Source organism: Portunus trituberculatus, chromosome 49 (genome assembly GCF_017591435.1).
Source record: "Portunus trituberculatus isolate SZX2019 chromosome 49, ASM1759143v1, whole genome shotgun sequence".
NCBI classification, from domain to species: domain Eukaryota; kingdom Metazoa; phylum Arthropoda; class Malacostraca; order Decapoda; family Portunidae; genus Portunus; species Portunus trituberculatus.
In genome coordinates, this window is record NC_059303.1 from 9182860 (window position 1) to 9197909 (window position 15050).

The 15050-nt window shown below is 43.0% G+C and overlaps 1 protein-coding gene and 2 non-coding genes across 3 annotated transcripts in view; 1 reads left to right on the forward strand and 2 right to left on the reverse strand.

Annotated features, from left to right (window-relative positions):
* LOC123499381 (homeobox protein Hox-B1b-like) overlaps positions 1-1196 on the reverse strand; it is a 51614-nt gene extending 50418 nt beyond the window's left edge. The window contains exon 1 of the mRNA XM_045247299.1: positions 602-1196. Coding sequence (XP_045103234.1) covers positions 602-1190 — 589 coding nt within the window. The 5' untranslated portion in view covers positions 1191-1196. The remainder of the gene's footprint in view (positions 1-601) is intronic.
* Positions 1197-9235: 8039 nt separating this feature from the next.
* Trnan-guu lies at positions 9236-9309 on the reverse strand. The gene has a single exon. It is a non-coding gene; the product is annotated as a tRNA-Asn (tRNA).
* A 109-nt stretch (positions 9310-9418) lies between these two features.
* On the forward strand, positions 9419-9492 carry Trnan-guu. The gene has a single exon. It is a non-coding gene; the product is annotated as a tRNA-Asn (tRNA).
* Positions 9493-15050: the final 5558 nt, after the last annotated feature.

The following is a 15050-nucleotide window of genomic DNA, read 5'->3' on the forward strand; positions in this document are numbered from 1 at the left end:
GTGCATACATCGAAAAACAGGATCGAGGAAGTGTTCTTAATTTTTTTTTCGTTGACAGCGTGGCAATCCTGTCTGCTACACTAATATACGAATGATATTCAATTTTCTCCCTTATCTTTCTTTTACAGATATTTAAAAGACCAATAATTTTTCTTTTTGCTTTTTTTGCTTCTCGCATTTTTCTTTTTATCCTTTAACAACAAAAGATCAACACCGTTAGAGGAAAGAAACGGTGACTAGTCTTATGAAGAAAGAAAGAAAGAAAGAATGAATGAATGAATGAATGACGAAAGACTAAGAAAGAAAAAGAAAAATTATAACGATATAATGCGGAACCCCCGAGCGGCCCAGCCCCGCCCCGCTATGTAGGGTCACGACACCTACAGTTCCAGCGCTTATGTCAAGTATTAGGTTAGTATTGCTGAGGTGTGTGTGTGTGTGTGTGTGTGTGTGTGTGTGTGTGTGTGTGTGTGTGTGTGTGTGTGTGTGTAGGGTGCGGAGAAGGACCTCCATCTTTCGGCACCGTGCTAGAAGGATGAAATTACAAGAGGCAATGTTGGAGATTGGGCGATGAAGTGTGGCGGCCCCAGGGGCGCCTTACCTGGCTTGGGTACATTCCTCTTGACCTGCATCCACTTGTACGTGGGCACAGACTGCTGCGGCTGGTGGTGAGGGAGCGCGTGGGGCGATCCGGTCATCATGCCGCCCACCCCACAGGCATCCCTCACGCCCTCGTGGTGGGCGTACAGTCCCATGCTCATGTGTCGGTATTGTGCTGCGGGATCCAAGTAGCCCGGGTAGCCTCCTGCACCCGCCGGGGACATGACGCCCGTCTGGCCACCCACCCCGCCCGCCACAGCCGCCGCCTGCACAGCGCTCGTGTAGTCGTAGCTTTGCGAGACATGGTGCTGCGTGCCCGCCATGCCGGTTGGGGCGTGTCCCGGGTAGCACACGCTGCTGTAGTCATCCAGGTTGGTGTAGGAGGAGGGGACATGAGCGTCCTGAAGACTTGTGTGCTGCGGCCGGTGGTGGTCTGTGGGCGTGAGGGCGGGCGGAATGTAGGTCTGGCCCTGGACCGCCTCATGGCTCTGACACTGGCCGTAGTAGTGTTGCAGCTCGCTGCAGTAGGGCTGGCTGTGATAGCCGGATTCGGCGTTGCACACCCCGTACACCATGTTGGTGGTGTTCATGGGGCCGCGGCGTCCCTCATACTGACCCGCCGCGCCCGCCGCCCCCGGCACCCTCCTGCGCCTGGCCCCGCCCACACGCTGACACGCCCCGCCCACAACACAGGTACACATACCGCACGCTACACTCATTCCCTAACTCACGCTACACTTCCTCATAACTCTTAACACACTTCTCGCAGTGTTACAATGGCCGGGTAAATAGTCGTGGCTCTGGAGTGGGCGGGGGTGGGGGATGAATGACAAGCGCCCTGACACACACACACACACACACACACACACACACACACACACACACACAGAAACAAAAACAAACACAAAATGCAGTAAGATACACTACAAAGCCTGTTTACATAACACGCAACATTACATGATTTACACACACACACAACTGATAACCTTAATCACTGCTGCTCCCTGCTGATAAAACTCGTGTAATCAAGGCCAAGTCTCCCACCGCTGCTCCGATGCCCCGCTGTTGTATCAGTGAGTCGCGGCGAGTGAGAGTGATTGACTCCCGCCGTGTCTTCCCTCCACTCAACAGCCGCTGATCGATCAGTCAAGTAATTGTTTGCAGTCTTCTTTCCCTGACGGCGACAGAAGGCCGGCCATTCACCCAGCACTGCGTAACTCGCTCTCAGTTCTATACCATTTTCTCCTTTCTCCCTCTCTCTATTCAAGTCATGTAAATGTTTCTGATGGTGCAGTTTTTCCCTCTCACGTTCAGCCAGCTCGCCAAGCTCATTTCACGGCCTGCGTTCTATTTCTTGCCCAGCCGCGGTTTCTCTCATGTATTTCAGTATTTCAACATGTTTTCTCTTTTCACTAGTTTTACATCTTTGGATATCGAACTTCTACGTGACATATGTTAAAACTTCTCCACTCATGACCTGCATTACTGAACAATCCTTCTCTGATATGGATTATGAAGAAACTAACCATATGAGGAACACTAGTCACTGACAGCCAAAATCTTATGAATGCAAAGCCACTCGGAGTGAATAAAGTATTTAATGAAGATATCACACATTCATCTTTACCTCAGCTATTCACATAAAGTTCAGATACGTGTCAGTTCCGATGTATAACTATTCAGCATTTTCACATAATCGGCCAACGAAAACAACTTAAGGTTATAGGGGGAAAGAATTACGAGGATTACTACATGAGAGGCGTGAAAAAGGCGACCACAATTGTTAAGGTGTGAATATACACCGCAAAACAAACATCATTCGCCTCTCTCTCTCTCTCTCTCTCTCTCTCTCTCTCTCTCTCTCTCTCTCTCTCTCTCTCTCTACACACACACACACACACACACACACACACACACACACACACACACACACACACACACACACACACACACACACCTCACCCACAAACACACCACAGCCAACACAGTCACCGTCCCGCATTCACGGCCGAGCAATGAGACCCGAGGAAAAACAAGAATTATACTCTAAATTAAACGCCCTTTATTGATCTCTCACACCGGGGCAACACAGAATATATACTCACTAACGCAATCATCCCCCCTGAACAAACCTCTCGCGGCTACAAAGACAAGCCTCTCAGCACACCTCTTGCTGCGGTCAACAAAGGTGCTTATTGTCGCCCGCACGAAGCCGCCAAGGGAGGGAAAGGGTGCAGGCCTGGAGGGAGGGAAGGAGGAGGGGACGGTGAGGGACTGTAGGGGGCAGGGTAGGAAAGGGTGGTAGGGAGTATTGTGGAGTAGTAGGTCTGGTGGTGGTGGTGGGTTGGTGGAAGGTGAGAGAGAAGTGACAGGGAGGGTTTGGCGTAGTGCAGTCAGTGAGTGAGAGGAGGGATGTATGTAGGTGAGGAGGAAAGAAGGTTGGGTGGTGGTGTTGGTGATGGTGGTGGTGGTGGTTGAGATGACGGCAGGATGGGAGAGTTGTGACGGTGTGAAAGAATGGAGGTGATGAAGAAAATGCTTGAAAAAAAAAGTAAAACACGAAAAAACTCTTATTTTTTTTCAGTAAGTATAATTCGGAACAATAGAAATAAATACATGAAGACAAAAAAAAGCAAAACAAAAAAGGTAAGACATACAAAGATACAATAAAAACAAGATTTCTTTCTCTCTTTTCAGTATAAGAACCTAAAAAAACACAACAGAACAAAAAAACAAAAATGTATCCTGTATATTCACCATTTCCAAGCCACATACATATCTCCTGCATCACCATTCCTTCGTGTCACCAATGCAAGTGTGAACGAGTGCATACATGGAGCGGGGGTTTGTCGTGGTCAGGTGGCGATAGGAGTGATTAATGGTGGTCCTGTCGCTACACAGCCCAAAAGCACTTGTCCCTTAGCTCCTCCTCGCCCTCTTCTCCACTACAGAAAGCAGGACAGAAAAGTATGTAGATAAAGAGAGATTATTTTCCCCTGGTATGGTCTGGAATGGAATGGAAATCGTGTAATGAGTGTCTGACGTATGGTGAAGTTTTTGTCTAACTTTGATGATGATGGTGATGATAATAGCGTGTCTCTCGCCCTGGTGACTTGCCTTCCATTACCTCCCAAAATCATCGTAACACACTGTAACGTATCATAATTATTTTTTTGTCTCATTTCCTCGTATCTTTCTAATTCCTTCACATCATCACCACGGTTATCACAATCATCATTATTTGTCATTAGTTATTCACTGTTGGGGGATGAAATACCTTCCCTATCGTGTTTCTATTCATCTATGTTGTTCGCCTAATCCAAGCCACCTCATGTAACCTTTAATTCCTTCAAAAGTGAGACGCATTTTTACCTTCATTTTTGGATATGATTAGACGATTTTATATGCATTGGGAAGGGTCTATGGAGATCAAAAGATAATCGTTGGAGTATTTACTATTCTAATCCCAACATATGTTTCTGAAGCCGTACAAAATCGCCAAATACTGACGAGAATGAATATGAAAACGCGTCCTGGTACAGAAGAGATTGAGTAAAAACAAAGACTATAAAATCCCTATCTTCACCTCACTTAGAATTGTATTATTGCCAGTTTCTATTTATAAATTCATCTACTTTCAAAGGCTATAGTGGGAATAATGAGTTTTCAAGAGTGTGTTCATGTTCTCACTGATAAGAAGCATCCTGAATCATCAATGAGAGAGAGAAACGCATAAAAACCTGATTAATCATTTTTGTTGCCTTAGGAAAATGGTGTTTACGAGAGAACAAAGGCTTTCATAATGCACACCCTGCCATGCAATCCAATCCTCAGACAAAGATAAAGAGTGGCCCATTGCATGCTTCCCTGCCTTTCTTTGAGCTGACCCTCCTCCCCACTATACTCCTTTCCATTGCCTCTCTCAATACATCGAAAACCCAGACGTTCCCAGAAGACAAAGAGGACAAAATATCGGGGAGTCAATATTAATTCTCGCTAGGCACACTGGCCCCGCGAGACCCGCCCCCAATGCCTGCAAAAATGTCCTCTCTCTGTTGACTCTTTCTCCTATTTCTCTTTCACTTTTTGGTACACATTCTCTCTTTCTTATTCATTATTTTTTCTTCCTTTACTTCTCTCCATCCTTCTCTTTCTTATCTAAATTTAATTCTGCTCCTCATCTTTCTCTTTCACTCTCTAGCGCATCTCCTTCCGTCTCCTTTTCTTTATCTTTTCCTTCCTCTGCTAATATTTCACATCCTCCTTCACACATTCCACTATCTCCGATCTTTTGGTCTTTCATTAATATTATCTTTTACTTTCTTACGCTTCTCTTCCTCATTCTCTACCTTGCCCTCATAAAGAGAAGACCTGGCGAGGAGAGCAGGACTTTACCCTATAGGCCCTAACAGGCACGTCACCTTTTCTCTATTTTGGGTGTGTTAGTGTTAGTTTGTCCCTCGTCCTTCCTCCTCACTATTCTTCTTCTTCTTCTTCTTCTTCTTCTTCTTCTTCTTATTATTATTATTATTATTATTATTATTATTATTATTATTATTATTATTATTATTAACTACTACGTTTTCTGAGTATATTTATCACACGTCGCTTTTCTGAGATTACAATAGCTCGTTTGGTGCTCGTTTCTATCCCCAAAGGATTGATAATGCAGGTGATAGCTTTCATCTCCTATAAAAAATACATATTTGCAATTTATTTTTCTATGTTGTATGTCTTTTTTTTCTTTCTTTCCCTTGTCATCTCCGGCGAGAGAAAGTTGTAAATGAAGAGAAGCTTTCGCCTTGACTATCCTACTTCTCCTGCTCTCGTTACTGAATAGCAGTTTTCTTCTTCCTTATTATCATCATCATTATCTTCATCATCATCGTCATTAACTTCAAAATTGTCCTCGCTCCTTCCTTCCCATTTTCTATAATTTCTTTATCTTTTCTTCATCCACTCATCCTCTCTGCCACCACAACCACCATCATCAACATTACCATCGTCACCGCCGTCGCCTTGGACTCATCTGGGCTCCGGGGGTTGTAGGCAGCTGGGAATTATACTAAATAAACCAGCCTGCATCAGCAAGACCAACAGGGCAGGCGGCGCGGGGGCAGGATGGAGGGGCCGTCACGGGGAGGCTGACATATGCGTGCTCACAAGGACCGCTTTAGGGAGCCCTGAGCAAACCTGGACTCGCAGACGAACCTTGTCATTGTGGATTTTCTCTCTCATATCGACAGAGTATTTCCTTTTTTTTCATCGAGGGAGTTCAGCAAGTATTCGTATTTCTTTTCCTTTTTTATCAATGTGGAAATCGAAGGGAGAATTCAATTTGCGAATGCGTTAGTTGGTTCAGGGGATATATTTGCGTGTCCCTGCTGATTCATATTATTTAAAGAACCAAAGCAAATCCTGAACCGGTCTTATTGCTAACAAGTTGAGAGGGAATGTGTTCTTTTTCCATTGTATTTTTTTCTTCTCTGCAAGGTAAAATATCCTAGAAATAACAATGATGGTAAACACGCGGTGCATTCTTGAAATTACCTTTTATCGTAACAAAATATTTACCTCAGATACGATTAACTATATTTACCTTAAGTCTTCGTAAATCACACAAAAATGCATGTATTAAATCAAAATAAAACACATACACACACGCACACAAACACAAACACACACACACACACACACACACACACACACACACACACACACACACACACACACACACACACACACACACACAAGGGGCGGAGAAGGGACTACATTACCTGCCAGGGGACCTCACCTGGGCAAGTCATTAGCAGTATAAGGGCCACCAGACCGCCGCTGCTGATGTGAGGGCGCCCCAGGAGACCCGCAAGGGACTGAGGCAGTGGCAGGAGCTGAGATGAACGAAGGAGACGTAAATAAAGAATAAAACAAAATTAAATAAATGAATAGACGGTGAAACACAAACATATTCTTAAGTGAGTATTGAGTGGTAGGAAAACACAAGTTGAGACAAGGTACTTTATTCTTAAGATATAGATAAATGTAAAGTTGATAATATTAATGACAATGGTTAAGATAGTGAAACGACCACCACCACCACCACCACCACCACCACTACAACTGCTATTATTTACAAGTTAAGAAAAATAATGTTAATGATAATGATGAAAATTATTATGATGATGATAATAACAATAATGATAATAGTAATAATAATAATAATAATAATAATAATAATATAATAATAATAATAATAATAATAATAATAATAACAATGGTAACAAAACAATAATAAGACTAAAATAGAGAAAACAAAGAAAACAAAGAAGAGAAAAATGGTCTCTATCAGGTAAACACGAGGAAGCAAAAAATTGAGAGAAAAATGACAACAAGCAGTAATACTAAGGCAGGGCAGACGTTGCTCTAAAGTATCAAGATTGAATGTCCTGTGGGTGCAGTGTCTCGCCAGCAGTCGGGAAGAGAAATCGGTATTGAGTTTCGATTTGCAAGTCCCAACGATCAAGGAAAGACACCAATCTCAGTCAGATGGAGTGATCACACCGATTTAATGAGGGACCTCTGTGTGTGTGTGTGTGTGTGTGTGTGTGTGTGTGTGTGTGTGTGTGTGTGTGTGTGTGTGTGTGTGTGTGTGTGTGTGTGTGTGTGTGTGTGTGTGTGTGTGTGTGTGTGTGTGTGTGTGTGTGTGTGTGTGTAAAGTAAGTATAGTTTATTGCCATTTTTAAGGAATACAGGCAGATTCACAATCAATAAATGTGTGTGTGTGTGTGTGTGTGTGTGTGTGTGTGTGTGTGTGTGTGTGTGTGTGTGTGTCGGGCAGCTGTGTACACATCCGCGACGCTCCTTTAAGTGGTGTTTACGACTCATAAAACGCTTCCCCTTCGCGCAAACACACACTGGCATAGCATAACGATACACAGCCATTACACAACACCTTATTGAACTGAACGCAATATCCACCATCCTCTTTATAACGCATCTTTCGTAACGCAACACACTATACAAGAAAAAAAAAGACTCACGTGGACTTTCGGCTGCCGGGAGAACACAGAGGGAAGGACAGAAGTATTGAGGATGTGAGAAGCTGACTGGAGGGAGGGAGGACTATAGGGAAAGGGTGTGTGGGGTGTAGGAGAGTTGTAGTAGTAGAGGATCACCGCCGCCGCCACCATCACCACCACCACGAGTCCACGACCACCCGCTGTGTTGTGATTGACGGGTCAGTGTGAGGAGCGCTCGGCCGCGTGATTGACTGATACCTCCGTTTTCTTTGTGAATTCGACAGCCTTTGGTCGTGATCCATCCGCAAAACCAAAATAAACACAAATAAGAGCGAAACTACTGAATGTTAAGCCTCCTACTTTCCTGAGATGGGTAAAAATATCTTTCTATAGTTATTCTATGGAAAATAATCAGCGGGACAGGCTCGTGTTGGCGTGAAACTGTCTTGAGATGAGATGATGTTTTGGTGTCTCTTCTCCCTCAAGCCCCTGCCAGGCCCAGCAGGAGAGGCGAGATGATCCTGAGGTTATAATTTAATATGCGGCACAAGTGGACGGTGTTTTCCTTTGTCCACAGTGTAATGCGTCGATAATATTATATAAGTGAGGGAGGGATGGAGGAATGAGGGGAGATGAGCTTATTGAAGAAAGGGAGAGGGAGAGGGAGAAGAGGAAGAGGGAGAGAAAAAGAGACAGTGAGTAGCTTGTACGTAGTTGTGAAAAGTTTGAGAGGGATGATGCTATAGAAAAAAAAAAGTTATTGGAGATTAAATTGCAATACAAGATACTGACATACAAATACATGTACACATGAATATCTCTTCACTATTACATAAAGAATAAGATTATCAACTACTAGACAAAATAAATCATGAAAGGTACACACACACACACACACACACACACACACACACTGGCCAGTTTACCTACACGCAACGAACCACTTTGTCCCTTCCTGAAACACTCTGTAATCCAGCTCGGACAGACCATAGGCGACTCACCCACCGCACCACGACACGACCCAAAGCGCTCCCTGCCCCGCCACCGCCCTCACGCCCTCACGCCCCCACGCAACAGGGACCAAAATAACAGCCATCAACACTCCAGGAGGATATAGAGGGACTGCGTGAAGATGTAATGGATCAGCGTTTATCTACGAGACTATCATGGTTTTGTGGTCACGGGAAGGATGAGGCGGTGAGGTCAAGGAATGGCGGGCTGTCTGCGGCTGTGGGGCGAGGATCTGTGTGGTGGTAGTGTGGTGTGTGGTGGTGGTGGTGGTGGTGGTGGCAGTGGGGGTTGATATTGACAACATTACTACATCCAACAACGTCAACAATGAAAATAATAATAATGGTAATAATGATAACAACAATAATAATAACAATAATAATAATAATAAAATAAAAATAATAATAATAATAATAATAATAATAATAATAATAATGATGAGGATGATGATAATAATAATATGATAATTTTAATCTTATCATTACACTACTGTTATTATTTTCTTTATTGGTTAGCACTTCATAAATCATCGCTACAAGCAAAACAAAATCCATCCGTGTGGTGAAGCCTCAGTTGATGTAGACAAGCTACCTAACAAAAATGGACGCCCCCGGGTGGGCTCGAACCACCAACCTTTCGGTTAACAGCCGAACGCGCTAACCGATTGTGCCACGGAGGCATGCAACGAGAGCACTGAACCGCCATTGAAACAGTGTGAGCTCCGTCGTGAGCTGCCGTGCATTGGAAGTTCACAGTTCGTAAATTGTGATTCAGTGGAAGCGTTGCATGCCTCCGTGGCACAATCGGTTAGCGCGTTCGGCTGTTAACCGAAAGGTTGGTGGTTCAAGCCCACCCGGGGGCGTTCCTTTATTATACATATATACACTTGAACACGCACACGCACTCACGCACACACGCGCACACACACACACACACACACACGAATATATATATATATATATATATATATATTTTTTTTTTTACGTAGGAAGAGGGCCAGCCAAGGGCAAAAAAAAAGAAAGTTAGAAAAAAGCCCACTTGAGCGCTGGCTCTCCAAAGAGTACAAAAAGTGCCAAAACCGTCAGCCAGAATTAGGGGAGCAAATGCCTCGATACCTCCCTCTTAAAAGAAGACAAGTTGTAGGAATTTGGAAATACAGATGCAGGGAGGGAGTTCCAGAGTTTACCAGTGAAAGGGATGAATGATTGAGCGTACTGGTTAACTCTTGCATTAGGGAGTTGGACAGAATAGGGATGAGAGGAAGAAGAAAGCCTTGTGCAGCGTGGCCGCAGGAGGAGGGGAGTCATGCAGTTAGCAAGATCAGTAGAACAGTTACCATGAAAATAGCGATAAAATATAGAAAGGGATGCAACATTTCGGCGGTGAGAAAGAGACTGAAGACAGTTAGTCAGAGGAGGGGAGTTGATGAGACGGAGAGCTTTCGATTCCACCCTATCAAGCAAAGCTGTGTGACTGGAACCCCCCCAAACATGCGAAGAGTACTCCATACAGGGACGGATATGCGTATATACTATGAAGATCTGTTTGCTCTCTGCGTGTATTTGCCGCTGATCTATTAAATCTTTCGTGTTAAACATGTCAAAATATTACTAAGGTTGTGTCGTCTTTATAATCACCTTTCATCAGCTCTGACACATTACCTCTGATGATAAGATTACTCCACTACCTTCACCCTATTCAGCAATACACTCCTTTGCCTTCCTAACCTTCACTTCCATTACAAAGTTTCCTTAATACATCTTCTCCCTTCGCCCTCACCTTAGAGGAAGCGTCTCACTCAAGAACACATTTCACCTTACACTCCCCTTTATCACCTCTCATTTCTTCCTTTTCTCCCTTCCACCCTTCTATCGCTTTCTTACACCCGTATTATATCCTCCTTATTCCTTATTACATTACTCATAGCTCTCCTCCCTTCCATGGCCTCATTTATACCCGCTCTTATTTCCCTCTTACTCAGCTCCCCTCTTAACATTGCCCTCCTCTCTCTGTCTCTCCTCTCGGTGTCACCCGCTCCCTGGGGACTCCGCGAAGCGCCGTTATGTAATCAACACCCGCACCCCACACATGTCAACACGCGTCTCTCGGCCAAGGTTTCCCGACGACACTCTCCGTTGGTGTCGTCAGTCCGCTGGTTTTAATCAGCGCTAACAATGTGACGTGTTTGGCACTCTGTGAACCTGTGCCACGGATTTGAGGAATTTTACAACTAGCTTTTGGTGGGAGTGAATTTGCTTTACAAGATACGATGTGGTTTGGAAATATAAATACGTAAATAAAACGAACATAGAAAAATACCGGTGAAAAAAGTTAAAATATATCTAATAGTCACCCAAAAATACATAGAAACAAGGCAAATAAAACTATACTGGTAAGAATTAGAGACACAAAATACAGATGAAAAGACGCAAGGAAGGAGGGAAAAAGGTACCTTTGTTTGGGTGTGGTCGAGGCGGAGGTACAACAGACAAACAAGTAAAGAGGTCAAACAAACAACCTCAGGGAGAGTACAGTTCTCTCTCTCTCTCTCTCTCTCTCTCTCTCTCTCTCTCTCTCTCTCTCTCTCTCTCTCTCTCTCTCTCTTCCACCCCTCGGCGAACTAATTAGAGGTACAGCCACTGATCAATTATTTGGGGTGTGGATTAAAGCAACACGGGATACTGCCAGCCATGTATCGACCCAGCACGGAGGGGAAGAAAGGAAAGGGAGATGTGAAACTAAGGGAAATAAACATGAATTAGTACACGGCATGGATGAAAACAATACATACTTGATATATAAGAAGGAAAAAAAATAGAAACATGAGACGGAAACTTGAGGTATAGAATTAGAAAGATGAAAAGGAACAATGAGTAACATGACTGAAAGAATGACTTGTATGTTAGATTAAAAGTAGGAGAGAGAGAGAGAGAGAGAGAGAGAGAGAGAGAGAGAGAGAGAGAGAAGAGAGAGAGAGAGAGAGAGAGAGAGAGAGAGAGAGAGAGAGAGAGAGAGAGAGAGAGAGAGAGAGAGAGAGAGAGAGAGAGAGAGAGAGAGAGAGAGAGATTAAAAGACTATGTGCAGAAATGTCTCTTTTATGCTTTTGAGAGTGTAGTATGAGTTTGAGACACTTTATTCTTTTTTTTTTCTGTAAGGGTCACCAAAATTAGGAACAACATTAGTCGTGTACCATAATAAATAACGGTGCGAGTGAAGCGTATAACAATATTAGTCGTGTACCATTATAAACAGTGGTGCGAGTGAAGTGTATAAAGTCAAAGTAGAAACGTGTCAGCCAGAGGGACTTCTGATCAGCTCTTCCCTTTTCACTCACTTCGTCAGCTAAATGAAGTGATCTACGGGATGTTTGTCGTCCAATACCCTCTTTCCTCCCTCCCTTCTACAGATCTTCCTCCTCCTCCTCCTCCTCCTCCTCCTCCTCCTCCTCCTCCCTATTGAGGTGTAGGGAGGACAGCTGCCTCTCTCTCCTCCCTCCTACCTATCCCATGTCACCTGCCAGCCCTCCGCTCCTGTCTGTCTGTCCATCTCTCCCTCCTGTTGCGGGTGGCCGGACCAGGTCACTTCTGTGTGTGTGTGTGTGTGTGTGTGTGTGTGTGTGTGTGTGTGTGTGTGTGTGTGTGTGTGTGTGTGTGTGTGTGTGTGTGTGGTATTATTACTAATTATCATTGTTACTGGTTATTATTATTATTATTATTATTATTATTATTATTATTATTATTATTATTATTATTATTATTATTACTATTACTCTTATTGTTATTATTCCTATTATTATAATTTCTCAGTTCACATTACTATGACTATGAAGAATCTCGGCGCTTTTCTTTCCATTTCTCTGGGACACAAACTTGCATCTGATTATTTTCATCAAACAAAGCAACATAAAAGCAACTTGTGAATATATCAATAAAGAGAAAGCACCAGAAAAGAAGCCAATACCTGATCTACACCTTTCCACAACAGACCATCAAACCCCAGCCCGACCCACCCCAACCCCTTGCCCTCCACTGTACAGCACACCTTTACCTGCCCGCCCACTTCCTTCCCTCCTACTCACTACCTTCTCTCCAGTCCATTACCTTCTCCCTTCTCTGCTAAGTTTCCTGCTACTTTTTCTCTTTCTTCCTCTTTAATGCTTTTCCATGTACTACATCCAGCTTTCTTTATGAATATACTTTTTTTTTTCTCTCTCATGTTTTATTTATATATCTATTCATTTTTATTTTTTTCAGCTCATTTCTTTATTATCCATTTTCCTAACTACAGTCTTCTTACTTATAGATCATCATGCTATTTCTTTATTCCCTTTTCCATTTCCTCAAATATATATGAATTCCTCTTATTTTCTTCTTTTTATCATCTCTCCCTTGTTATTAATTTCACCATCGTCGTTGTCATCTTCATTATCAGCACCTCTGTTTCCATCGCAAGACAAAAGCTATTCTCAAGCTATTCTCAATCTTCTCTATCCATTTCTGTTTACTCTTGGTTTATATCTCACTAAACTTCCTTTACACACAGTTTTCATCATAAGCATACATCTTTTCCTCACTAAAACTCGGCCACTCATTCCTCATCAGCCATCACACATGACCATAAGTACAAACTATCCACTACACTCTTTCCAGCAACCTCCCACATAATCAATTTCTCCCTATCAATCATTATCTTTCACTTGTCCTGCTATACCAGTAAATTTTAACCCCTTCAGTACTAAGACGCATTTTTATCATGAGTTTTGGGTATGATTAGACGATTTTGTTAACATTAGAAGGGTTTACGGAGGTCAGAAGCTTAATAGCCAAAGTCTTCATTATTTTTAATCTCCACATGAGTTCCTGAAGCTGTAAAAATCACCAAATAGTAAGCAGAATAAATATGGAAACGCGTCATTGTAATAAAAAGATTAACATGGAATAAGAACTGCAAAAAAAAAAATAAATAAATAAATAAAGGCGTTAAGTCTACATTACGATATGTTTTTTTTTTCTTTTAACTACCATTACAAACTTCATTTCCTTCCCTACCTACCTTACCAACCGAACCTCACCCCTCACCACCCATCCAATACCCAACAGCCTTCACCCATCACCCTTCACTCTCTTCCCGTTACCTCTCCCACCCATCCACCCACAGTCGCATCCCTAACTCTTTCTCTCGCCTAATTTGCCTCTCGAGTCGCTAAGCCGCGCAAATCCACTCCCCATCCGCGCACTTAAGCCGGATTAACGCCACTCATCCTTCGCCGGGCGTGAGCTGCCCCGCCCCACTTATTGTTAAACCGTTCGGCCTTGTTTGCTCGAGTAAGTGATATGGTCTTAGTGTTCCTTGGTATCCCTGGTGAGACAGTCCTATTTCTTCTCCTAATCCTATGCTGTTCTTTGTCTTCCTTTCATTTCTTATCTTTTCTTTTATCTATTTTCTGTCTATCTTAGTTTCTTCTTCTTATTATTATTCTTTCTCTTCTTTCTATCTTTCTTCTTTCCATTTCTTATCTTTCTTTTCGTCTATCTTTTCGTAATCTAAGCATTCAATTTTCTCCTTCTCCTTTTCCTTCTCCTTCTTCATCATCATCATCATCACCTTCTTCTTCTTCTTCTTCTTCTTCTTCTTCTCCTCCTTCTGCTCCTCCTCCTCCTCCTCCTCCTCCTCCTCCTCCTCCTCCTCCTCCTCCTTCGACTATAGGCTTATTATCGTCTATTTATACACGCCCACGAGACGTTTAAGGACAGCGTCAAGTGATCGAGGGAGGGATGAGGAGAAGGGAAATTAGGCAGAGGATGAAGGAAAAGTAACGGTGCGAGTGTATGAGAGAGAGAGAGAGAGAGAGAGAGAGAGAGAGAGAGAGAGAGAGAGAGAGAGAGAGAGAGAGAGAGAGTATGCATGAGATAATATATTTAACGGATATCAATGTGAGAAGGGATATATGGAAGAGAAAATAGAAAAAAAGAACAAAAACTTGGAAATATAAACTAAGAATAAGAGAAGGTAAGGGAAAAATAGAAAAAAAAGAATGCGAAGAAGAAAGAAGATAAAAATATACAAAGAAGGAACAAGAAAAAAAAAAAAAAAGTCCACATTGAATAAGAAAAAAGACAATAAAACAAGAACCAATGCGTAGGCAAACAAACAAATAGATAAATGAATAAATAAATAAATAAATAAACATATCTGGGGAACTAAAACGATAACATCTACTAAACTACAACTTGGGATTCCACGGAGGGAGATTCGATCCAAAGTCTGGCAAGTGACAATCGCATATCTTTACCAGGAGACCAAACCACACGGGAACCATTAGAACTCACAGGGAGGAGGAGGAGAAGGAGGAGGAGAAGGAGGAGGAGGAGGAGGAGGAGGAGGAGGAGGAGGAGGAATACAAAAGAATACAAAGGAAAG